This window comes from Hakea prostrata, chromosome 2, assembly GCF_041222555.1.
Source record: "Hakea prostrata isolate BN-2017 chromosome 2, UWA_Hpros_2, whole genome shotgun sequence".
Classification (NCBI taxonomy): Eukaryota; Viridiplantae; Streptophyta; class Magnoliopsida; order Proteales; family Proteaceae; genus Hakea; species Hakea prostrata.
The window spans coordinates 54,066,190-54,085,750 of NC_142601.1; the positions used below are offsets into that span (position 1 = coordinate 54,066,190).

A 19,561-nucleotide genomic window follows, 5' to 3' on the forward strand; every position below is an offset into this window, starting at 1 on the left:
CATGTTAGTAGTTAATTGCTGTGTTTTCTTTTCATGATCCATGATCTATCAATCTCTAGTTGTTCTCTTCTACCATACTATGTGTTCTTAATGAATCATGATAGTTACATATATGGTAGGTTTTGTTTCCTTATTTAGATTTATGCTTTTAAGCCTATTTCCTTGAAGATCTAAGTATGTTTTCATGATACCTTTACCTGAAGCAATGATCCATCCTCCTATTGTTCTTGTCTTTGATTTCTATTTCGAATTCATCAAGATCCATGGTTGATCTAATTATGGTAACTTTTTGTTTCCTAATTTGGATCTTGATGGCTTGATTGGATTAGTGTTTTGAGGTCCCCTATATGTTAGAATACTACTGATGTAGTTTACCCCTTGATTAGTACCCTTTTGAACCACCAAATTCGGATTTCATATCTTAAAACTCTGTTTTTTTTAGGCTACTGTCTGCATTGGTCGACTGATTGGTCGATGGACCATCGACCAATCCACTCGACCAATGAGTACAAGCAACTCCGGAATTGGTTTGTGTTGGATGTTTTGGTATCTTTTCTGTTAGGGATCTTTCCTAATATGTTGTATACACTTGTTTAGGACCTTCTTCTCAAGTTTGCCAAGATCTTACTTGATTTCTTAGGATTCCTTTGCGAGTTATAAAAGGTAAGGATGGTTATTTCCTTAATTGCATAGATAGCATGAATCTAGTTTCTAAATTTGAATATCATTGATATGTTTCCTTAATTAGATTCTTACAATGATATACTACTGTTGCATAACTTTGATTACAGTAGCATTACTTATTCATATTGAATTGACTCATGTATGATTTACTTACCAATGATATACAAAGTGATTGTAATTATTGATTTCTTTCCATATATGAAGTTACCATATATGTGATGATATGAATTGATGCATGTGTATGCTTAAGTATGGTTTGGAAAGGAGAGGTGTCCTTTTGACACTTCTGTCCTTGGACTACTACGGGAATATTATGGGATGTTTCCGGAGATGCCCTATGGACACCTTCCTAAACTGTTGGATGACATATTTAGGATTGTCTAGTAGTGTTTGGCTAGGATGTCCTGTTATGTCAGACCCTAATCGGAGGGGTATTGAGACCGAACGACCCGTGGTAGCAATGGGGATTCATGGGCGCTCAAGACCGGTAACCAACCCGTGAGAGGACAGGAATCACATTGTGGGGGCCATTTATTGGTAGGGTTGCATATGGTTAGACTTGGGCTCACGGGCGCTTAAGACCGGTAACCAACCCGTGAGAGGACGTGAGAGCTTCCCGTTTACCATATGTGGATGATCAATAGGGTTGATGAGTCCGTAGTCAGGGACTATGAGGACTCTAGTGTGAAGGATACCGGAAAGGATCGTCAGGGACGAGGAATGGACGTATCTGGATCTTACTTGATGTAACTAAGTAGAAGACTTGCATTTGGCTAGGTTTTACCCTGACATGCGCCGGTACTTAGACCAATGGTGATGTGAGAGAGTGGTGACTTAACCCCCAGCCATGGAATGTCCCGAGGGATGCCGGACCCATTACCAACTGATGATGAGTGATTGAGACCTTCCTAAAGAAGTACGGTGCTATGACTTAAAGCATGTCAGCCAATAGAGACCAGCATACATAGAGTTAGATTCATTCATTCATTGCTTGTCTCATATCGTATTGCATTTATGTTTGTTCTGAAATCTTGCCATTTATGATATTATGGATTTAACTGCCTTACTGAGTTTCTTTGAAACTCATTCCTTTATTGTACAATGTTTGTTAGACTATCCTGCAGGTACTGAGTATTATGACGGTCCCTATGAAGAAGCGCAAGGCGAAGAGGCATATCTCCGGGAAGGTGATTGCGGTTACCACAATTACACTGAAGATCCCGCGAGTGGTTATGCTCCGTACGATGCTTAGTCCGACTATTGAGTGGAAGCGTCCTTGTGCCATTTATGAGATTTACACTTATAAGGATGTTGTCTATAAAGTGGAGAACAATTTAGTTACCCATTGTACTTGCTACTGGGATTAGATTTTGTCTAGTTTATTCTCTTTAGAGCTACTTTTCCGCTGGTTGTAGAGTGGGATTTTTGCCTCACTTTACTTATCTGTTTTGACACTCTGATTACATCTAGCACTCTGATTTATTTATGATTCATTCTTTCCTTATTGGATCTATGGTTTATCTTCCGCACTTTTATTATGATTGTTCATGATTATGTTATTGTTTATGTGGGAGGTTGATTACTCGATACCTGATCTTCGGGCTGTGGATCACACTCTCGGGTATGCCAGATAGGGTACCGGCTGGGAGGATGTGACAAGAACACTTCTAAAAGTATAAGTCTCAGTATCTAGATAATGCTAAACTAGCACATGGGTGTGACTAATCCTGGCACGATACATCGTCACCATGGAATTCTTCACCGTCGTAGTCACCATAACCAGCACCTTGTGCGTAGTATGCGTCATCCAGTTGGGCTTCATAGTACTGACATTCATAGTCATCAGTACCTATAGATAAGTCTAACAAAGATGTTTGCAAAAAGGAGTGAATTCAAAAGAATTCAGCAAGGCAGTTCATTACATAATAATATAGTAAAGCATGATAGTAAAACATAATGAATGCAAAATGATATGAAATAGACATGCATGTATGATTCTAAATCTATGTATGCTAGTCTCTAGTGGTAGACATGCTTTAAGTCATAGCACCATACTCCTCTAAGTAGGTCTCAAATCACTCTCCCTCAACCATTTCGGTATCTTGGGTTCTTCGGTGGTAATGGGGTCCTGCATCCCTCACGAACATTCCTGGGCTGGGGTTTAGTTCACCGCTCTCTCACATCACCATTGGTTTGAGTATTGGCGCATGTCAAGGTTGAACCTAGCCGAATGCAAGTCTTCTTGTCACATCCACCTAGCCGGTACCCCATTTGGAATACCCGGGATGTGATCCACAGTCCAAGGATCAATGATCTGAGGTCCATGCCTCCCACATACACGGTAACACAATCATGAACAGTAATAATCAATGGTAAAAACAGCTAATACTAAGTATCATGAATAAGATAAGATTAACTAAATCAGAGTGCGGAATATAGATAAAAATAAAGTGTGATCAAAATCATAAAGGGTGAGAAGGTGTAGTAGCCACCCTCTCAGAGCAGCGGAAAAGAAGTAAATCAAGTTAGTTACATATCCAAGTGTCACCAGAATAATTCAAAGACAAGTTAATTACAATATCCAGGGTTCCACAAATACACCAGGGGAATGGGGCACTATGCTAGGGTTTCTTCTATACTAATGGTAGTCTCCTCAACAGTACGGATGAAGTAAACCCAACGCTGCCGCTCCCGCACAACTGTGGGGCTAACCCTGGTGCGGATAGTAATCCTCCTCGGCTCCAATATACGAATCCTCACCGATGCCACTACCCGGAGGGTAGTATGTGGAATCATAGTCCGCCTCATAGGAGGTGCCATCGTAATCTTCGGTACCTGGAATGTAATCTAAAACATTTGCACAAAAGGAATGAGTTCGAAGAACTCAGCAAGGAAGTTATTCCATAATTAGAAATCATACACATTCAGAACATATAATAATGCAATGTGATATGGAACATATGATGCAGATATGAGCCTAACTCTATGAATGCTGGTCTCTAGGGTAGACATGCTTTAAGTCATAGCACCGTACTTCTCTGGGTCGTCAGTCACTCTCCCATTTCCATATCTTGGGAATGCCCGGGGAAGATCGGTAAAGTCATCAAAAAGCCATGGTAAGGGGATCGGTCACCACTCTCTCACATCACCATTTGGTCAAGTACTGGCGCATGTCACAGTAAAGCCTAGCCCAATGCAAGTCATCTACTCATTCGGTCAAGTCAGATTCAGATACGTCCATTCCTCGCCCCCAGCGATCCTTTCTGGTATCGTTCACACTAGAATCAGCGAAATCCCGGATTTCGGACTCATCAACCCTATTGGTCATCCACATATAGTAAACGGGAAGCTCTCACGTCCTCTCACGGATTGGTTACCGGTCTTGAGCGCCCGTGAGCCCAAGTCTATTCATATGCAACTCTACCAATAAGTGGCCCCTTTCGGTATCTTGTAGCATGGTTTATGTCCCCTACCGAATTGGCTACCGGCCTAGAGCGCCCATCCAACCATACACTACCACGGGTTGTTCGGTCTCAATACCCTTCCGATTCGGGTCTGACACGACAAGGATCAACCTAGCCACACAACTAGACAATCCTATGTATGTCATCCAATAACTCAGGAGAGTGTCGATAGGCACCATCAGAGAACATCCCATACTATTCCCTCCGATGCCCAAGGACAGAAGTGTCAGTAGGACACCCCCAAATCCCAAGTCATACGTAAGCAATCACATATCCAATCTCATCATTTCTCATGCATCCAATGCATATTCATATTAGTAATCAAATCATGATATTGAAACGAATCATTATAAACATAAGCAAATCAAAATGATAAAGTAACACAACTAGAGTATAAAGATTTAAATGCTACTGTTCTAACACATATGTAACAGTCTCATAATGATTGAAAGGAAATTTAGAGATTTCATTCTTTAAATGAAGCACAGTTCAATATTTGATGACTTATATGTTTATGTATATAACCATCCTTACCTTGGATGAGTTGATGATGAATTGAGAATACCAAGAATAGTCCAATAGAATTGTTAAGGCCCTAAACAAACATCAATAATAAGTTAGAAAAGAAGTCGGGAAGATCGGATGTCATTTGGGTCAAAACTGACCAAGGTTCTTGTCGTCAAGCAACAACTTTGGTCGATGGTCTTGGTCGATGGTATCGACCAAAAGGATCGACCAAAATTGTCCTCGGGGCAGAATAGTGGATTTTGGGTATTTTGGTCCGAAATGAGTCTTCCGGTGTTCGGATCAATCTGAAACTTGGAGGCATACTTAACAACAGTAGTAGGACACTATAAATTAAGGAATTAACCCAATCCAATGGTCTAATTAAAAAGCCCCAATTTGAGCTATCAAGTTCAAGTGATAAACATCATGGCATGAGTTGGAATTGATTGCATTGATGAGGAATGGCATGCAATAGTTAGAGGAACTAATAGAAATTCGATTGGAATCATATGGCAATGTTAAACATGAACATAATACACTCTATAGCTCAATTTGATATCAAATGGTATGATGTTAATAGGTAAATCATGGAATACATATGCTAGGCATGAGATATAAGCATAGCATCAATGAATAGCTAAGGAAATCATGGATTGAGCATGAGTAGGCACTTGGAGTGGTGGTTGCAAGGTTGCAGCACCATTCCAAATGTCTCATCAGCAAGATGACAATAGAAAAGAGTAGAAAATGGTAGGGTAGAGAGTGGAATGAGGAGTCATACCTTAGTGTGGAAGATGAAGACAAGAATCAATGATAAACTAAGTGTCTTTGATGAGATACCCTTCACACTAACCAAGGAGCTGCTTTGGGAAGCTCTCCCCACGTTCCCAGGTGAGAAAAATGATTGCAAAAGGCTCAAGGCTCGAGGTCATATTAAATAGAAAAGGAATATTCCATGAAATCATTAACTTGGCAGACTGGGATATTTTGGTCGATGGTCCTTGGTCGATGGTATCGACCAAAAGGATCGACCAAAATATTTTCAGCAGAAAACTCAGGTTTAGAACAGCAACTTCAAGTAGGGATTTGAAAGGCTATACAAGGTCAAATTGAGTGAGGTTTTCTTCCACAATTCAATCAAGAAGTCTAGTTTCGGGGAATACCTTTGGATTGTGCACAGGAGGTCATTTAGTACATCAACCATATTAATCTTCTCCGATGCTCAGACTTTCCTTAAACACTGACAATGCATTTAAGCAAGGGGTATCATTGTCAATGTCCATGGGCTCGGTCTCCGAATCATGATCATCAATCAGAATGGTCCATAAATCTCTTCTTCCACCGCTTCGGGTCTTCGGACCTGAATACAACAGTGGATCCGGGTCAGGGTCAAGGTTAGAATAGGGCTGGATATTACATTCTCCCCCCCCTTAAAAGAATTTCGTCCTCGAAATTGAAAGCGTACCTGTGCTTCCAAAAAGATGAGGAAACTTCTCCTTCATGTCTTCTTCTTTCTCCCATGAAGCTTCTTCAGGGGTATGGTTTTTCCATCGAATCTTCACCAGAGGGATGGTGCGATTCCGCAACTGCTTGTCCTTTCTATCTAGGATCTCGGCTGGTCCTTCATCGTAAGAAAGATCGGCACTAAGTCCTTCGGGTGCTTGCTGTAGTATGTGCTCCGGGTTTTCTAGGTATTTCCGAAGCATTGAAACATGGAACACATTGTGAACTCCAGCAAGTGATTGAGGCAAGGCCAAGCGGTATGCTACAGGTCCAACCCTTTCCAAAATCTCAAAAGGTCCAATGAAGCGGGGACTAAGCTTTCCTTTCACATTGAATCTCGTCACCCCTTTCATAGGTGATACTTTAAGGAAAACTTTCTCTCCAATTGGAAATTCTAAGTCGGTTCTTCTCTTGTCGGCATACGACTTCTGTCTAGATTGAGCAGACTTGATCCTTTCCCGAATCATGTCAACCATATCACTGGTAGCTTCAATCATCTCTGGACCTAAGACTTTTCTTTCACCAGTCTCAGTCCAATACAAGGGCATTCTACAAGTGTTACCATACAAAGCCTTAAACGGAGCCATGCCTATTGTTGCTTGATAACTGTTGTTATAGGCAAACTCGACTAAGGCTAGGTGTTCATCCCAATTTCCACCCATGTCAACCACACAAGACCTAAGCATGTCTTCAAGAATATGAATTGTCCGCTCAGATTGTCCATCAGACTGTGGGTGATGAGCTGTACTCAGATTCAATTGGGTTCCCAAGGCTTTCTGCAGTCCATTCCAAAACCTTGAGGTGAACCTAGGATCACGGTCCGAAACAATACACACTGGCACTCCGTGTAGACGAACTACATTGTCCACATAAAGTCTAGCTAGCTTATCCAAAGAGTAGGTGATCTTCATAGGAATGAAATGGGCTGATTTAGTCAACCTATCAACAATCACCCACACAGTGTCATTTCCCTTACTCGTCCGCAGCAAGCTAGTCACAAAGTCCATTGAGATATCTTCCCACTTCCAACTAGGAATAGGAAGGGGCTGAAGTAATCCAGATGGGTGTTGGTGAACAGCTTTCACACGTTGGCAAGTTTCACACCTAGCAACAAAGTCTTCAACGTTTGCTTTCAAACCATTCCACCAAAAATGTTCCCTTAAGTCCTTGTAAATTTTGGTACTTTCAGGGTGTACTGTAAAGATGGACTGGTGTGCTTCTTTCAATATTTCCTTCTTGATTTCATCAACAGCGGGCACACAGAGTCTACCTCTAAACAATAAGGTACCATCTGTAAAATCCAGCTTTTACCTAACCTTGACCCAACCCGGTCATTGTTGTGTTTGTAGCTCCAAAGACCCGAAGTGGTGGTAGGAGGGACTTGTGGGCCCTACTGGTTGATGACGTAATGTCGGAACTCCAGTTTATGGACATTGATGATGCTGCTCCTTTCTTGAGTACATTACCAGTGTTAGGTTAGAATCTGTGCACTGATGAAGAGTGAGACAGTTGAAATATCAAACGGACTCCGGTGCAAAATCCGAAGGTACTCCCTAAAACTAGACCTCCTGAGTGAACTTTATGAGAAAACCTCATGCAAATTGACCTTGTATAGCCCTCCAAGTCCGCACCTAAAGTTGCTGAACTATTCTGTAAAATTCTGCAGAAGCTGTTTTGGTCGATACTATCGACCAACTGTATCGACCAACAAGCTTGCTGAACCCAGATTTAAAGATTCTTGGAATATTCTTTTCTAATTATTTATTCCTCGAGACTGAAGCCCTATTCTCGCATTTTTAACATCTGGGAACGTGGGAGAGCCTCCCAAGAACTCCTCCTTGGTAGTGGTGAAGCATCTTCTTCATCAATCATTGTCAACCACTCCTTTTTACTTTCTTGTTCCACTTTAAAGGTATGACTCTCTCTCTCCTAATCACTTTCTCACTCATCTTTTCTCTATTTTACTGTTGGGACCATGGCCAAGGTGCTGCAACCTTGCATACACCTTGCCATGAACTTTCTAAACCCCATACAATGATGTTTTCACCGATATGACTATGATTGATTCACCTCATGATCATTAACTACACATTTCCATGATTTATTGCTTACCAACTTGCTTTATTTACCAAAACTGAGATGAAGCTCATGAGTAACCTAATCTATACCTTGCATATGTGTTCCATGTTACTTCTAAACGATTCCCTACCTAATCCCCCATGTTTTCCCCTAATTTGCATTGAGATGTAGCCAATGCCATGACCTACAACTCTTAACCTTAATATGTCGATTTGGGGATTTCCAAATGGACCATTGGATTATGAAAGTTTCTTGATAATTAGTGTCCCCATGTTGTGCTTAGACTATCCTCCAAGTTTCGTGTCAATCCGAGACCCAGAAGACCAAATCTGGGCAAGAGTCCAAAAAGCCGACTTGCCGTTTCCGGAATTGATTTGGTCGATACTATGGGTCGATACTATCGACCAAATGTATCGACCAATAGAGTTGCGTTGTCGCAACTTTTGCCTAGTTCTGATTCGTTTGATCTCCAATTGTTCTGATTTCTTCTCTAACCTTTCATATATGCTTGTTTAGGACTTTAGGCTATTTGGGCCACTTGCTTGTGATCTTGAACCATTCTCTTCTCCAATTCAAGGTAAGGATAGTTATCGATATAATCACCTAAGATATGGAATTTTGACTTGGTATCCCTAACTTAGTAAATATAGTTTCTATTTCATATTCTTATCATGTTAGACTTGCTATATATGTTTTTCAACAGTAGCTTTGTGTTTACATTATGTTATTTCAATGTCTAATCATGTTTATCAATTTCAGTATATGATGACTTATGTCAATATCATGAATTGAATGTTTATTATGATGTTGTATCTTGTGAACTGATATGATGAACTTGGGCATGTGATTGCTTAAGTATAACTTGGGATTGAGGGGTACCCTACTGGTGCTTCTGTCCTTGGACATCGGAGGGAATAGTATGGGATGTTCTTTGAAGGTGTCCATCGACCCTTCCCGGGTTATTGAATGACATACGTAGGACTTGTCTAGATGTATGGCTAGGATGTCCCTATCATATCAGACCCGATTCGGAAGGCCATTGAGACCGAACAACCCGTGGTAGTAGTGTAAAACCCAGCCCTAACCTTGACCCAGGAACCTTGTTATTTGTAGGTCCAGTGACCCGAAGTAAAGTAAGAAGTCAGCTTTGGGCCATCCCAGTGGAGGACTTGGTGTCTGGCTTTGAATCCATGAGAGTTGATGATGAAGTTCTATTTATGGAAACTGAATCTTGATGAAGATCGGGTTGATGATGAAGTTCTATTTATGGAAACTGAATCTTGATGAAGATCGGATTAGTTGATGGACTTGAAGTGCTCTCTATCTTGGTTTGAAGGCATTTCTACCTATTAGGTAAGTCACTTGACATGTGTGCAAAACCCCTTTAGGATTAGATTTGATCTGGGTCTTCAATTCCCTATTTTGGAATTGCTGTCAGCATTGGTCGACTGATTGGTCGACTGGACCAGTCGACCAATCCACTCGACCAATGAGTGTTGTCTTTGGCAATTAGGTTTTTCTTGCCCTATTTAAGTCCAATCTCGAGCCTACTTCGTATTTGCTGCCTCCAAACTCTTTGGAACGAGACCTCTGCAAGTCATCTCCCTTGCATCCTTGGTGATTTTCTTGACGGATCTTCGTCAAAACTCTTCCTTTTGCATCAAAAGGTATGTCTATACTCTCTTCTTCTCCTCCATCTCTTATTTTCTTTCCTTTTTGAGTTGAGACAGTAGAGGAGATGCTGCATTCTCTGTTGCAAACATCTCTGGACTTGTCTCTCATGATCATCCTAAGGATTAATGGCTAGAACAATGATCTTAACCATGATCATTGCAAGCTTTTGAAGGAATCATGATCAAACCATGATCTAGTCTTTGTTTAACTTCTGATTTGAATTCTGATCTCCTTGGATCTTCTATATTGATCATGTTAGTAGTCAATTGCTGTGTTTTCTTTTCATGATCCATGATCTATCAATCTCTAGTTGTTCTCTTCTACCATACTATGTGTTCTTCATGAATCATGATAGTTACATATATGGTAGGTTTTGTTTCCTTATTTAGATTTATGCTTTTAAGCCTATTTCCTTGAAGATCTAAGTATGTTTTCATGATACCTTTACCTGAAGCAATGATCCATCCTCCTATTGTTCTTGTCTTTGATTTCTATTTCGAATTCATCAAGATCCATGGTTGATCTAATTATGGTAACTTTTTGTTTCCTAATTTGGATCTTGATGGCTTGATTGGATTAGTGTTTTGAGGTCCCCTATATGTTAGAATACTACTGATGTAGTTTACCCCTTGATTAGTACCCTTTTGAACCACCAAATTCGGATTTCATATCTTAAAACTCTTTTTTTTAGGCTACCGTCTGCATTGGTCGATTGATTGGTCGATGGACCGATCGATTGATTGGTCGATCGGACAGTTGATCGATTGGTCGACTAGACCAGTCGACCAATCCACTCGACCAATGAGTACAGCAACTCCAAAATTGGTCTGTGTTGGATGTTTTGGTATCTTTTCTGTTAGGGATCTTTCCTAATATGTTGTATGCACTTGTTTAGGACCTTCTTCTCAAGTTTGCCAAGATCTTACTTGATTTCTTAGGATTCCTTTGCGAGTTATAAAAGGTAAGGATGGTTATTTCCTTAATTAAATAGATAGCATGAATCTAGTTTCTATATTTGAATATCATTGAGTTGGTTCCTAAATTAGATTCTTACAATGATATACTACTGTTGCATAACCTTGATTACAGTAGCATTGCTTAATCATATTGAATTGACTCATGTATGATTTACTTACCAATTATATACAAAGTGATTGTAATTATTGATTTCTTTCCATATATGAGGTTACCATATATGTGATGATATGAATTGATGCATGTGTATGATTAAGTATGGTTTGGAAAGGAGAGGTGTCCTTTTGACATTTCTGTCCTTGGACTACTACGGGAATATTATGGGATGTTTCCGGAGATGCCCTCTGGACACCTTCCTAAACTGTTGGATGACATATCTAGGATTGTCTAGTAGTGTTTGGCTAGGATGTCCTGTTATGTCAGACCCTAGTCGGAGGGGTATTGAGACCGAACGACCCGTGGTAGCAATGGGGATTCATGGGCGCTCAAGACCGGTAACCAACCCGTGAGAGGACAGGAATCACATTGTGGGGGCCATTTATTGGTAGGGTTGCATATGGTTAGACTTGGGCTCACGGGCGCTTAAGACCGGTAACCAACCCGTGAGAGGACGTGAGAGCTTCCCGTTTACCATATGTGGATGATCAATAGGGTTGATGAGTCCGTAGTCAGGGACTATGAGGACTCTAGTGTGAAGGATACCGGAAAGGATCGTCAGGGACGAGGAATGGACGTATCTGGATCTTACTTGATGTAACTAAGTAGAAGACTTGCATTTGGCTAGGTTTTACCCTGACATGCGCCGGTACTTAGACCAATGGTGATGTGAGAGAGTGGTGACTTAACCCCCAGCCATGGAATGTCCCGAGGGATGCCGGACCCATTACCAACTGATGATGAGTGATTGAGACCTTCCTAAAGAAGTACGGTGCTATGACTTAAAGCATGTCTGCCAATAGAGACCAGCATACATAGAGTTAGATTCATACATTAATTGTTTGTCTCATACCATATTGCATTTATGTTTGTTCTGAAATCCTGCCATTTATGTTATTATGGATTTAACTGCCTTAGTGAGTTTCTTTGAAACTCATTCCTTTATTGTACAATGTTTGTTAGACTATTCTGCAGGTACTGAGTATTATGACAGTCCCTATGAAGAAGCGCAAGGCGAAGAAGCATATCTCCAGGAAGGTGATTGCGGTTACAACAATTACACTGAAGATCCCGCAAGTGGTTATGCTCCGTACGATGCTTAGTCCGACCATTGAGTGGAAGCGTCCTTGTGCTGTTTATGAGATTTACACTTATAAGGATGTTGTCTATAAAGTGGAGAACAATTTAGTTACCCATTGTACTTGCTACTGGGATTAGATTTTGTCTAGTTTATTCTCTTTTAGAACTACTTTTCCGCTGGTTGTAGAGTGGGATTTTGCCTCACTTTACTTATCTGTTTTTGACACTCTAATTATATCTAGTACTCTAATTTATTTATGATTCATTCTTTCCTTATTGGATCTATGGTTTATCTTCCGCACTTTTATTGTGATTGTTCATGATTATGTTATTGTTTATGTGGGAGGTTGATTACTCGATACCTGATCTTCGGGCTGTGGATCACACTCTCGGGTATGCCAGATAGGGTACCGGCTGGGAGGATGTGACAAGTAGTGTGGATTGTGGGCGCTCAAGACCGGTACCCACTCCGTGAGAGGACATAAATTGCATTACGGTTACTCGAAAGGGGCCATGTATTGGTAGGGTTGCAAATGGTTAGACTTGGGCTCACGGGCACTCAAGACCGGTGAAATGATCCGTGAGAGGGACGTGAGAGCTTCCCGTTTACCATTTGTGGATGACCAATAGGGTTGATGAGTCCGGTGAGTAATATCCGTGACTCTAGTGTGAAGGATACCGGAAAGGATCCCGAGAGGGGAGGAATGGACGTAACTGGAACTGACATGATATGATTAAGTAGATTACTTGCATTGGGCTAGGCTATACCTTGACATGCACCAATACTTAGACCAAACAGTGATGTGAGAGAGTGGTGACCGAAACCCCCAACCATGGATTTGTCCGAGAGGGATGCAGGACCCAATTTCCCCCGGTGATGAGTGACTGAGACTACCTAAAGAAGTATGGTGCTATGACTTAAAGTATGTCTACCATAGATGACTAGCATACTTAGAGTAAAATCATATTGCATTATATGCTTCATATCATCTGCATCATGTTATGATTATCTTGTGGTTTATGTGTGATGGAATAACTTCCTTGCTGAGTTCTTTTGAACTCATTCCTTTTCTGTTACAATATTTTGTTAGGCTATTCTTCAGGTGATTACTCTGATGGCACACTCCTTGAGGCTGACCCGGATACCTCATACTACTATCCGAAGACTAGCTACATTGAAAACTTCGGTGACCGTACCGAAGAAGATCACCCGGCGTACCAGGCTTAGCCCTGGAGTTGTATGGGAGCAGTCATGTTGGATCTCCATAGTCCTCACCTTTGAAGAGGACATATCCATATTGGAGGAGACTTATGAGTAGTTACCCCTTCTTTTTGTGACAGTTAAACTTAGAAGAATTGTAATAACTTTAACTTATCTTCATAACTTGAGACTTGTACTTAACTAGATTTTTGACCTCACTTCCGCATGGTGAAGGAGTGGATTCCGCCCACTGCCTTCTTAAATTATCTGATTTGATATTTATTTCCGCACTCTGATTATCCATGATATCTTATTCCTGAATTCTATTTTATTGATTGTAGCTTAATATTGATTGTTCATGATTGCGTTATTGTCGATGTGGCTGATGTGGTCTCTGAACTATGGATCTTCGGGGCTGTGGATCACATCCCGAGTATGCCAGATAGGGTACCGGCTGGGTGGATGTGACAGAGTGGTATCAGAACCCCAGGTTCAGTAAGACCCTAACCACGGAAGCGATGATGGAACATTCCGAGTTACCGATCAAGGGGGTAACTCAACTATTCTTAGAGCTGAATAATAGATAACCGAGATTAGTAACCAAATAAATGAAACTTAATTGATTATGGAATAAGACACAATAATATAAGCAAAACAACTTGATCTCATTAATCATCACATAAGGAAATTTTTACAAGTCTGAAAGAAAGTACATTTGTGAGAACATAAAAGGAAATTCTTAATGCTATCTATCTAGGTGATCTACTCCGACGATCTGTCTGATCCCTCCTCGATCTGAACTCATCCTCGAGCCATGTAAACCTCTCACCTAAAGTGTGCATGTATGTCTCCATCCTCATCTGTCGAGCCTCGATCCTCTCGAGTATGGAATAAATCGAAGACTGATGAGAAGCCACACCTGGAGCCTCAGAAGTCTGGTGAGATGGACCTCCATCCTCGGAGAATCGTGGAGCGGGAATCTCCTCATGCCCCTGATCATCATCCTGAGCTGGAGCATCACCCTGATCATCATCATCTCCATGCTCATCTACATCGTCATCCTCGGCATCCCCATTGATGTTGGCCTCATCGTCCGATCTAACCGCATTACCAAGCCCCATCTTCCTGATCGACCATGCACAGAGGTCCTCACCTATCTCTATATCAGGAATCATCAGTGTGTCCTCTAAATCCACCTGGAAGTACTAGAAGATGCGTGTCAAAACCCGGCCGAAAGCTAGGTTCCTGACCCCGGGAAGCTCAACTCGGTCTATCATGATATGCTACATGATGTGAGCCAAGTCTATCTGCACGCCAGTGTAAATGCAATAGATGACTAGTGCCTCCATGATCGTCACCCTACTGTGATGCCTTGCCTTTGGAATAATGTTTCGCCCGACAAAGCGAGCGATGACTCGGGCAGATGGTAGCATAGAAGTGCCACTCCTGGGCATGAAGCAGTTCTCATCGTCCCATAGAGTCATGCATATCTCGTGTGTCTCGTATGGAATGAGACCCTCCAAAATGTCAGTGCGAGGAGGAATCCACCAACGAGAGTCTGGTACGGACGGCACCCCCAAGATCTCAACCAACTCGCTAGTAGTGAATATGATCTCAATGCCTCTGACCACAGAACTGATGACAATCCGAGGACCATCTCGCGGGTCATCCTCGAATCGGTAGGTCAGGTTACTATATAAGTACTTGACAAGCTCTGGGTAGACTGGATATGGTGTAGTGTACAAGGGTAACCATCCCATCGCCTCTAACCTCTCCCGTATGCGGAAGGTCTCTAGCTCATCTAAGACTACCAACCGCCCGTACTCGATCGGAATGTCATAGAAGTAGCGCTCGAACAGGGAACTCGCCCGAGGTGAAATAAAGAGGTCCTCCTCGGTAACCTCCGTCGTGGAGCATGTCCTATACCTCTATCAGCCCTCCGTCCTCCTCTGGGCATGGTGAACCTGCAGAGACAAGAAAGAAATTTCATTTTGATTAGTTCCCTTGGTCATTTGTTAGATGAAGGGTATTTTTGTAATTTTTCGAAAATTTGAAATTGTTGCGAAAATGCGATTCGAACATACTAGCATGTGTATAAGACATGGATAAACATGCGGGGATATTTCGTCTGGTAAAAATCTAACATCTTGGCCATGTAGGAGCGAAAATTCAGCAAGAAAAGTGAAGGAAAATCCCTCTTTGGGCTATGTTGTGATTTTTTTCAAAAGTTGGAATTTCGGCAAACCGAATGTGGGGACACCTTTCCCATGGTAAATTAGTCATGTGGGACTTGGATTCATGTCAAAATTCATTTTGGTTTAAAAATGAGGCAAATAATTGCAAAGTTGAGAATATTGAGATGAATAGTGATTCTTGGAACCTAAGAATGTGAAATCTTGTGTTTCATGCTTAGTTTGGCTTGTAAAATGGTGGGAGCATGTCTCTAAACGTCCCTAGGCATGATTCTAACCATTAGCATCAGCCATTTTGAAGTTTTGAAGAAAAACCATATCTTGGTAAATGAAAACGTAAGAAGAGAGAAGAAGAGAATGAGACTTACTTGTGTTGTTGATCAATGCAAGCTTGCAAGAGTAGTGGAAGCCCCAAACCAACCCTAAAACCCTTAGAGACCTTAAGAAGAAGTTTTCCCCAGAGCCAAGTTTGAAATGGAAATGTTTTGAAATGAAACGAGTGGGCCATATATTCTGTTTTCGCGCAGAATATTTTTGGTCGATACTATTGGTCGATGCCATCGACCAAATGTATCGACCAATAGGGAAAAAAAATTCTGCTTTTGGGCTTTTTGTGGAAATCTGATTTGTGATTTGTTTCTTGTCAATGTTGGATTATAATCTTGCTATGTTGTTGATTTTAAGCATGATTTGGGCATTCTATTCTATTGATCAAGTGATTTTTATAAGTTAAATTTCAATGTTGAAAATTCCGATGCTTGCAGAATGGTGCTTCTGAGGAATCGTTTGATTGGTTCCTATAATTCCGGAGTTGAAGATGTGCCTGCTGGGACCCCGGGCCAGCAAAGACAAGGAGAGCACCCTGCCCCTACTGGAGTTCCCGATGCTCCTGAAATCGGAAGCTTCAGAGACATTGCTAGCATTATGACCAACATGATGCAACAACATGCGGCACAGTTCAATCAAATGATGACCGGATTTTTGGCTATGCGAGAAGAGAACCGAGCAAGTGGTCCAAGAAACCCTGGCCGTGCAGCTCCGTATGTGGAGAGGTCCACTGAGGTCCCGCATACCAAGCTGATGGAAAGTTTTCTTAAACTTCAAGTACCATCTTTTATCGGAATGACCAAGGACACCCTCTTTCCTAATAGATGGTTAAGAGAATTGGAAAAGGCATTTAGACACCTGCAGTGTTCAGATAATCAGAAGGTGTTGTTTGCAGAGCAAAAGCTTCAACATGAAGCTGATGCATGGTGGACCTCCACCAGACCTATTCTCGAGAACCTTCATGCTGGTGTGGTTACTTGGGAGTTGTTTAAGGAAGCATTCCGTAGAAACTATTTCCCTGAGTCGGTGAAAGATGCGAAGGAGGCAGAATTTATGGCATTGGTGCAAGGCACCCTTTCTGTGCTGGAATACCAGCAGAAGTTTGAAGAACTCTTTTTCTTCGCTCCTGATTCCTTGAGTTCCGATATTGCCAAGGCGAAGAAATTCTTCAAAGGGCTGCGACCTTCGATCAAAGTCCACCTCACTGCCTTAACTCTTGGAGACTATGCTTAGGCCGTGGAGAATGCGAAGAAAATTGAGGAAACTGAGAAGGAGAATGTGCGAGTTCAGAAACCTTGGCAATTCAGACCTTCTGGATTTGTTGATCGCACCAACCGTCGCTTTGTGAGGCCCGCACCGTACCCCACTTCCACCTATCAGCCCCCGGAGTGTTGGGCCGAGTCCCGATCTTGTTCATGTAGGCCGATGGCCGCACTAGTGGGACCCGACCTGCAGGAATTGTTCAGCCTTCTCAACCTGGAATGGTACACCCCAGGCTTGCATTTCAAGGACCTCCATTGGCAGCTACCTCTGTTGGACCGAAGGATAATGTTTGCTTCTTTTGCAAACAGCCCGGCCATTTTGCCCGTCTCCCGCCCAAGAAGTCCTGTTCAGCCCGGTGCTCCCTGTTCGGAAGAGTGTCCCCGCTCCTCCCACCGGCGAGTCTTCAGTATATCCGGTACCGACCAAGAAGCTTGTCATGATGTTGTCACAGGTACATTATTAGTCACTTCTTTACCAGCATTTGTATTGTTTGATACGGGTGGATCTCATTCATTCGTTTCATCTAATTTTGCTGTGAAGACTAACCTAACACCCAGATGTTTGTCTAGTTATTTGTCAATTTGTACCCCTTTTGGGTCTGCTGTTAAACTAGATAAAGTGTTAGAGGAATGTCCTGTTTGTGTTGGTGGTTTGAACTTGAAGGCAAGGTTGGTGTTGTTCGATATGAGAGATTTCGACGTGATCTTGGGAATTGATTGGTTGACGTCCTACAACGCTGTGATCTTGTGCTCTTCTAAGAAGATCCAATTTCGATTGGAGGGGAATTCAGTTTTGGAGTTCCAAGGAAAGAAGGGAAGAGTGAGCAAGAAGACCTTGACCGCTTTGATGCAAGTCCACTCCCCTGGTGGAAGATGCTTCATCCGGAAGCAAGGTCAAGGAAAAGAAAAGACCTGGTAGATGTCGGTGTGGTTTGTAACATTGCTGATGTATTTCCAAAAATATCTATCAGGACTACCCCCTGATAGAGAGGTTGAGTTCTCTATAGACTTAACTCCTGGAGCGTCTCCGGTGTCTAAGGCTCCTTACAGGATGGCGCCTACCGAGCTAGAGGAGTTGCAAACTCAGCTAAATGAACTCCTGGATAGAGGTTTTGTGCAGCCAAGTGTCACCCTGGGGATCTCCGGTCTTGTTCGTTAAGAAGAAAGACGGTAGTATGCGCCTCGCATTGACTACCGAGAGTTGAACAAGTTAACGATCAAGAATAGATACCCGTTGCCTCGGATTGATGACTTGTTTGACCGGGTTGAAGGGCGCGTCTCGTATTCTCAAAGATCGACTTGAGATCGGGGTATCACCAATTGAAAGTGAAGTCAAGTGATATCTTTAAGACGGCATTCCGCACGAGGTATGGACATTATGAATTTAAAGTTATGCCTTTTGGTTTAACAAATGCCCCTGCCGTGTTCATGGATCTCATGAACCGGGTATTTCATGATGTGCTCGATAAGTTTGTGATCGTGTTCATTGATGACATCTTGATTTACTCGAAAAATGAAGAAGAGCATGCGGAACATCTGAACTTCACTTTGCAAAGGTTGAGAGAAAAGAAACTCTATGCTAAGTTTAGCAAGTGTGACTTTTGGCTCTCAAGGGTAGTGTTTCTTGGCCATGTTGTTTCAGCCGAAGGTATTCGTGTTGACCCGAAAAAAGTGCAAACCGTCACCGAATGGGAAAGACCGAAGACCGTGACTGAGATAAGAAGTTTCCTTGGATTGGCAGGATACTACCGGAGATTTATCGAGAATTTTTCTAGGTTGGCTGCCCCTATGACTAAGCTAACTAGAAAGGAAGAGAAGTTCATTTGGACCGAGTCTTGCGAGAAGAATTTCGAGGAGCTGAAGGTTAGATTGACAAGCGCCCCGGTTTTAACTATACCCGATAGTTCCGGTGGGTTGACAGCCTACACCGATGCTTCCATGATCGGATTTGGGTTGCGTGTTGATGCAACACGACAAAGTTGTGGCTTATGCTTCTCGGCAATTGAAGGACTATGAGCGAAATTATCCCACCCACGACTTAGAGCTTGCCGCCGTGGTTTTTGCTTTAAAGATTTGGAGACATTACCTATACGGTGAGAAGATCGCTATCTTCACAGATCATAAGAGTTTGAAATACTTCTTCACCCAGAAAGAGCTGAATATGAGACAAAGAAGATGGCTGGAGTTGGTTTCGACTATGATTGTGACATCCAATATCACCAGGTAAAGCAAATGTAGTTGCGGATGCTCTTAGTAGGAAGAGTCGAAAAAGGATTTGAACTTGTGTGCTTCTGAGTCAACCTTTGTTGTTATCAATGGAAAGGTTTGGCTTAGAAGTGATTCCTGAGGGTTCGGATTGTATTATTTATGCCATGACGGCAAGATCCACCCTTAGAGACCGGATCGCCGCTTTGCAAAGTTCTGACCCTGAACTAAAAGAGAAGATTGAGAAGGTTG

The 19,561-nt window shown here is 42.1% G+C and overlaps 1 protein-coding gene across 1 annotated transcript in view; it reads right to left on the reverse strand.

The window, feature by feature from the left end:
- LOC149024906 (uncharacterized) overlaps positions 1-19,561 on the reverse strand; it is a 66,426-nt gene that overhangs the window by 18,061 nt on the left and 28,804 nt on the right. Inside the window, exon 3 of the mRNA XM_089143545.1 lies at positions 2,424-2,533. Within this exon, the coding sequence (XP_088999671.1) occupies positions 2,424-2,533 (110 nt within the window). The remainder of the gene's footprint in view (positions 1-2,423; positions 2,534-19,561) is intronic.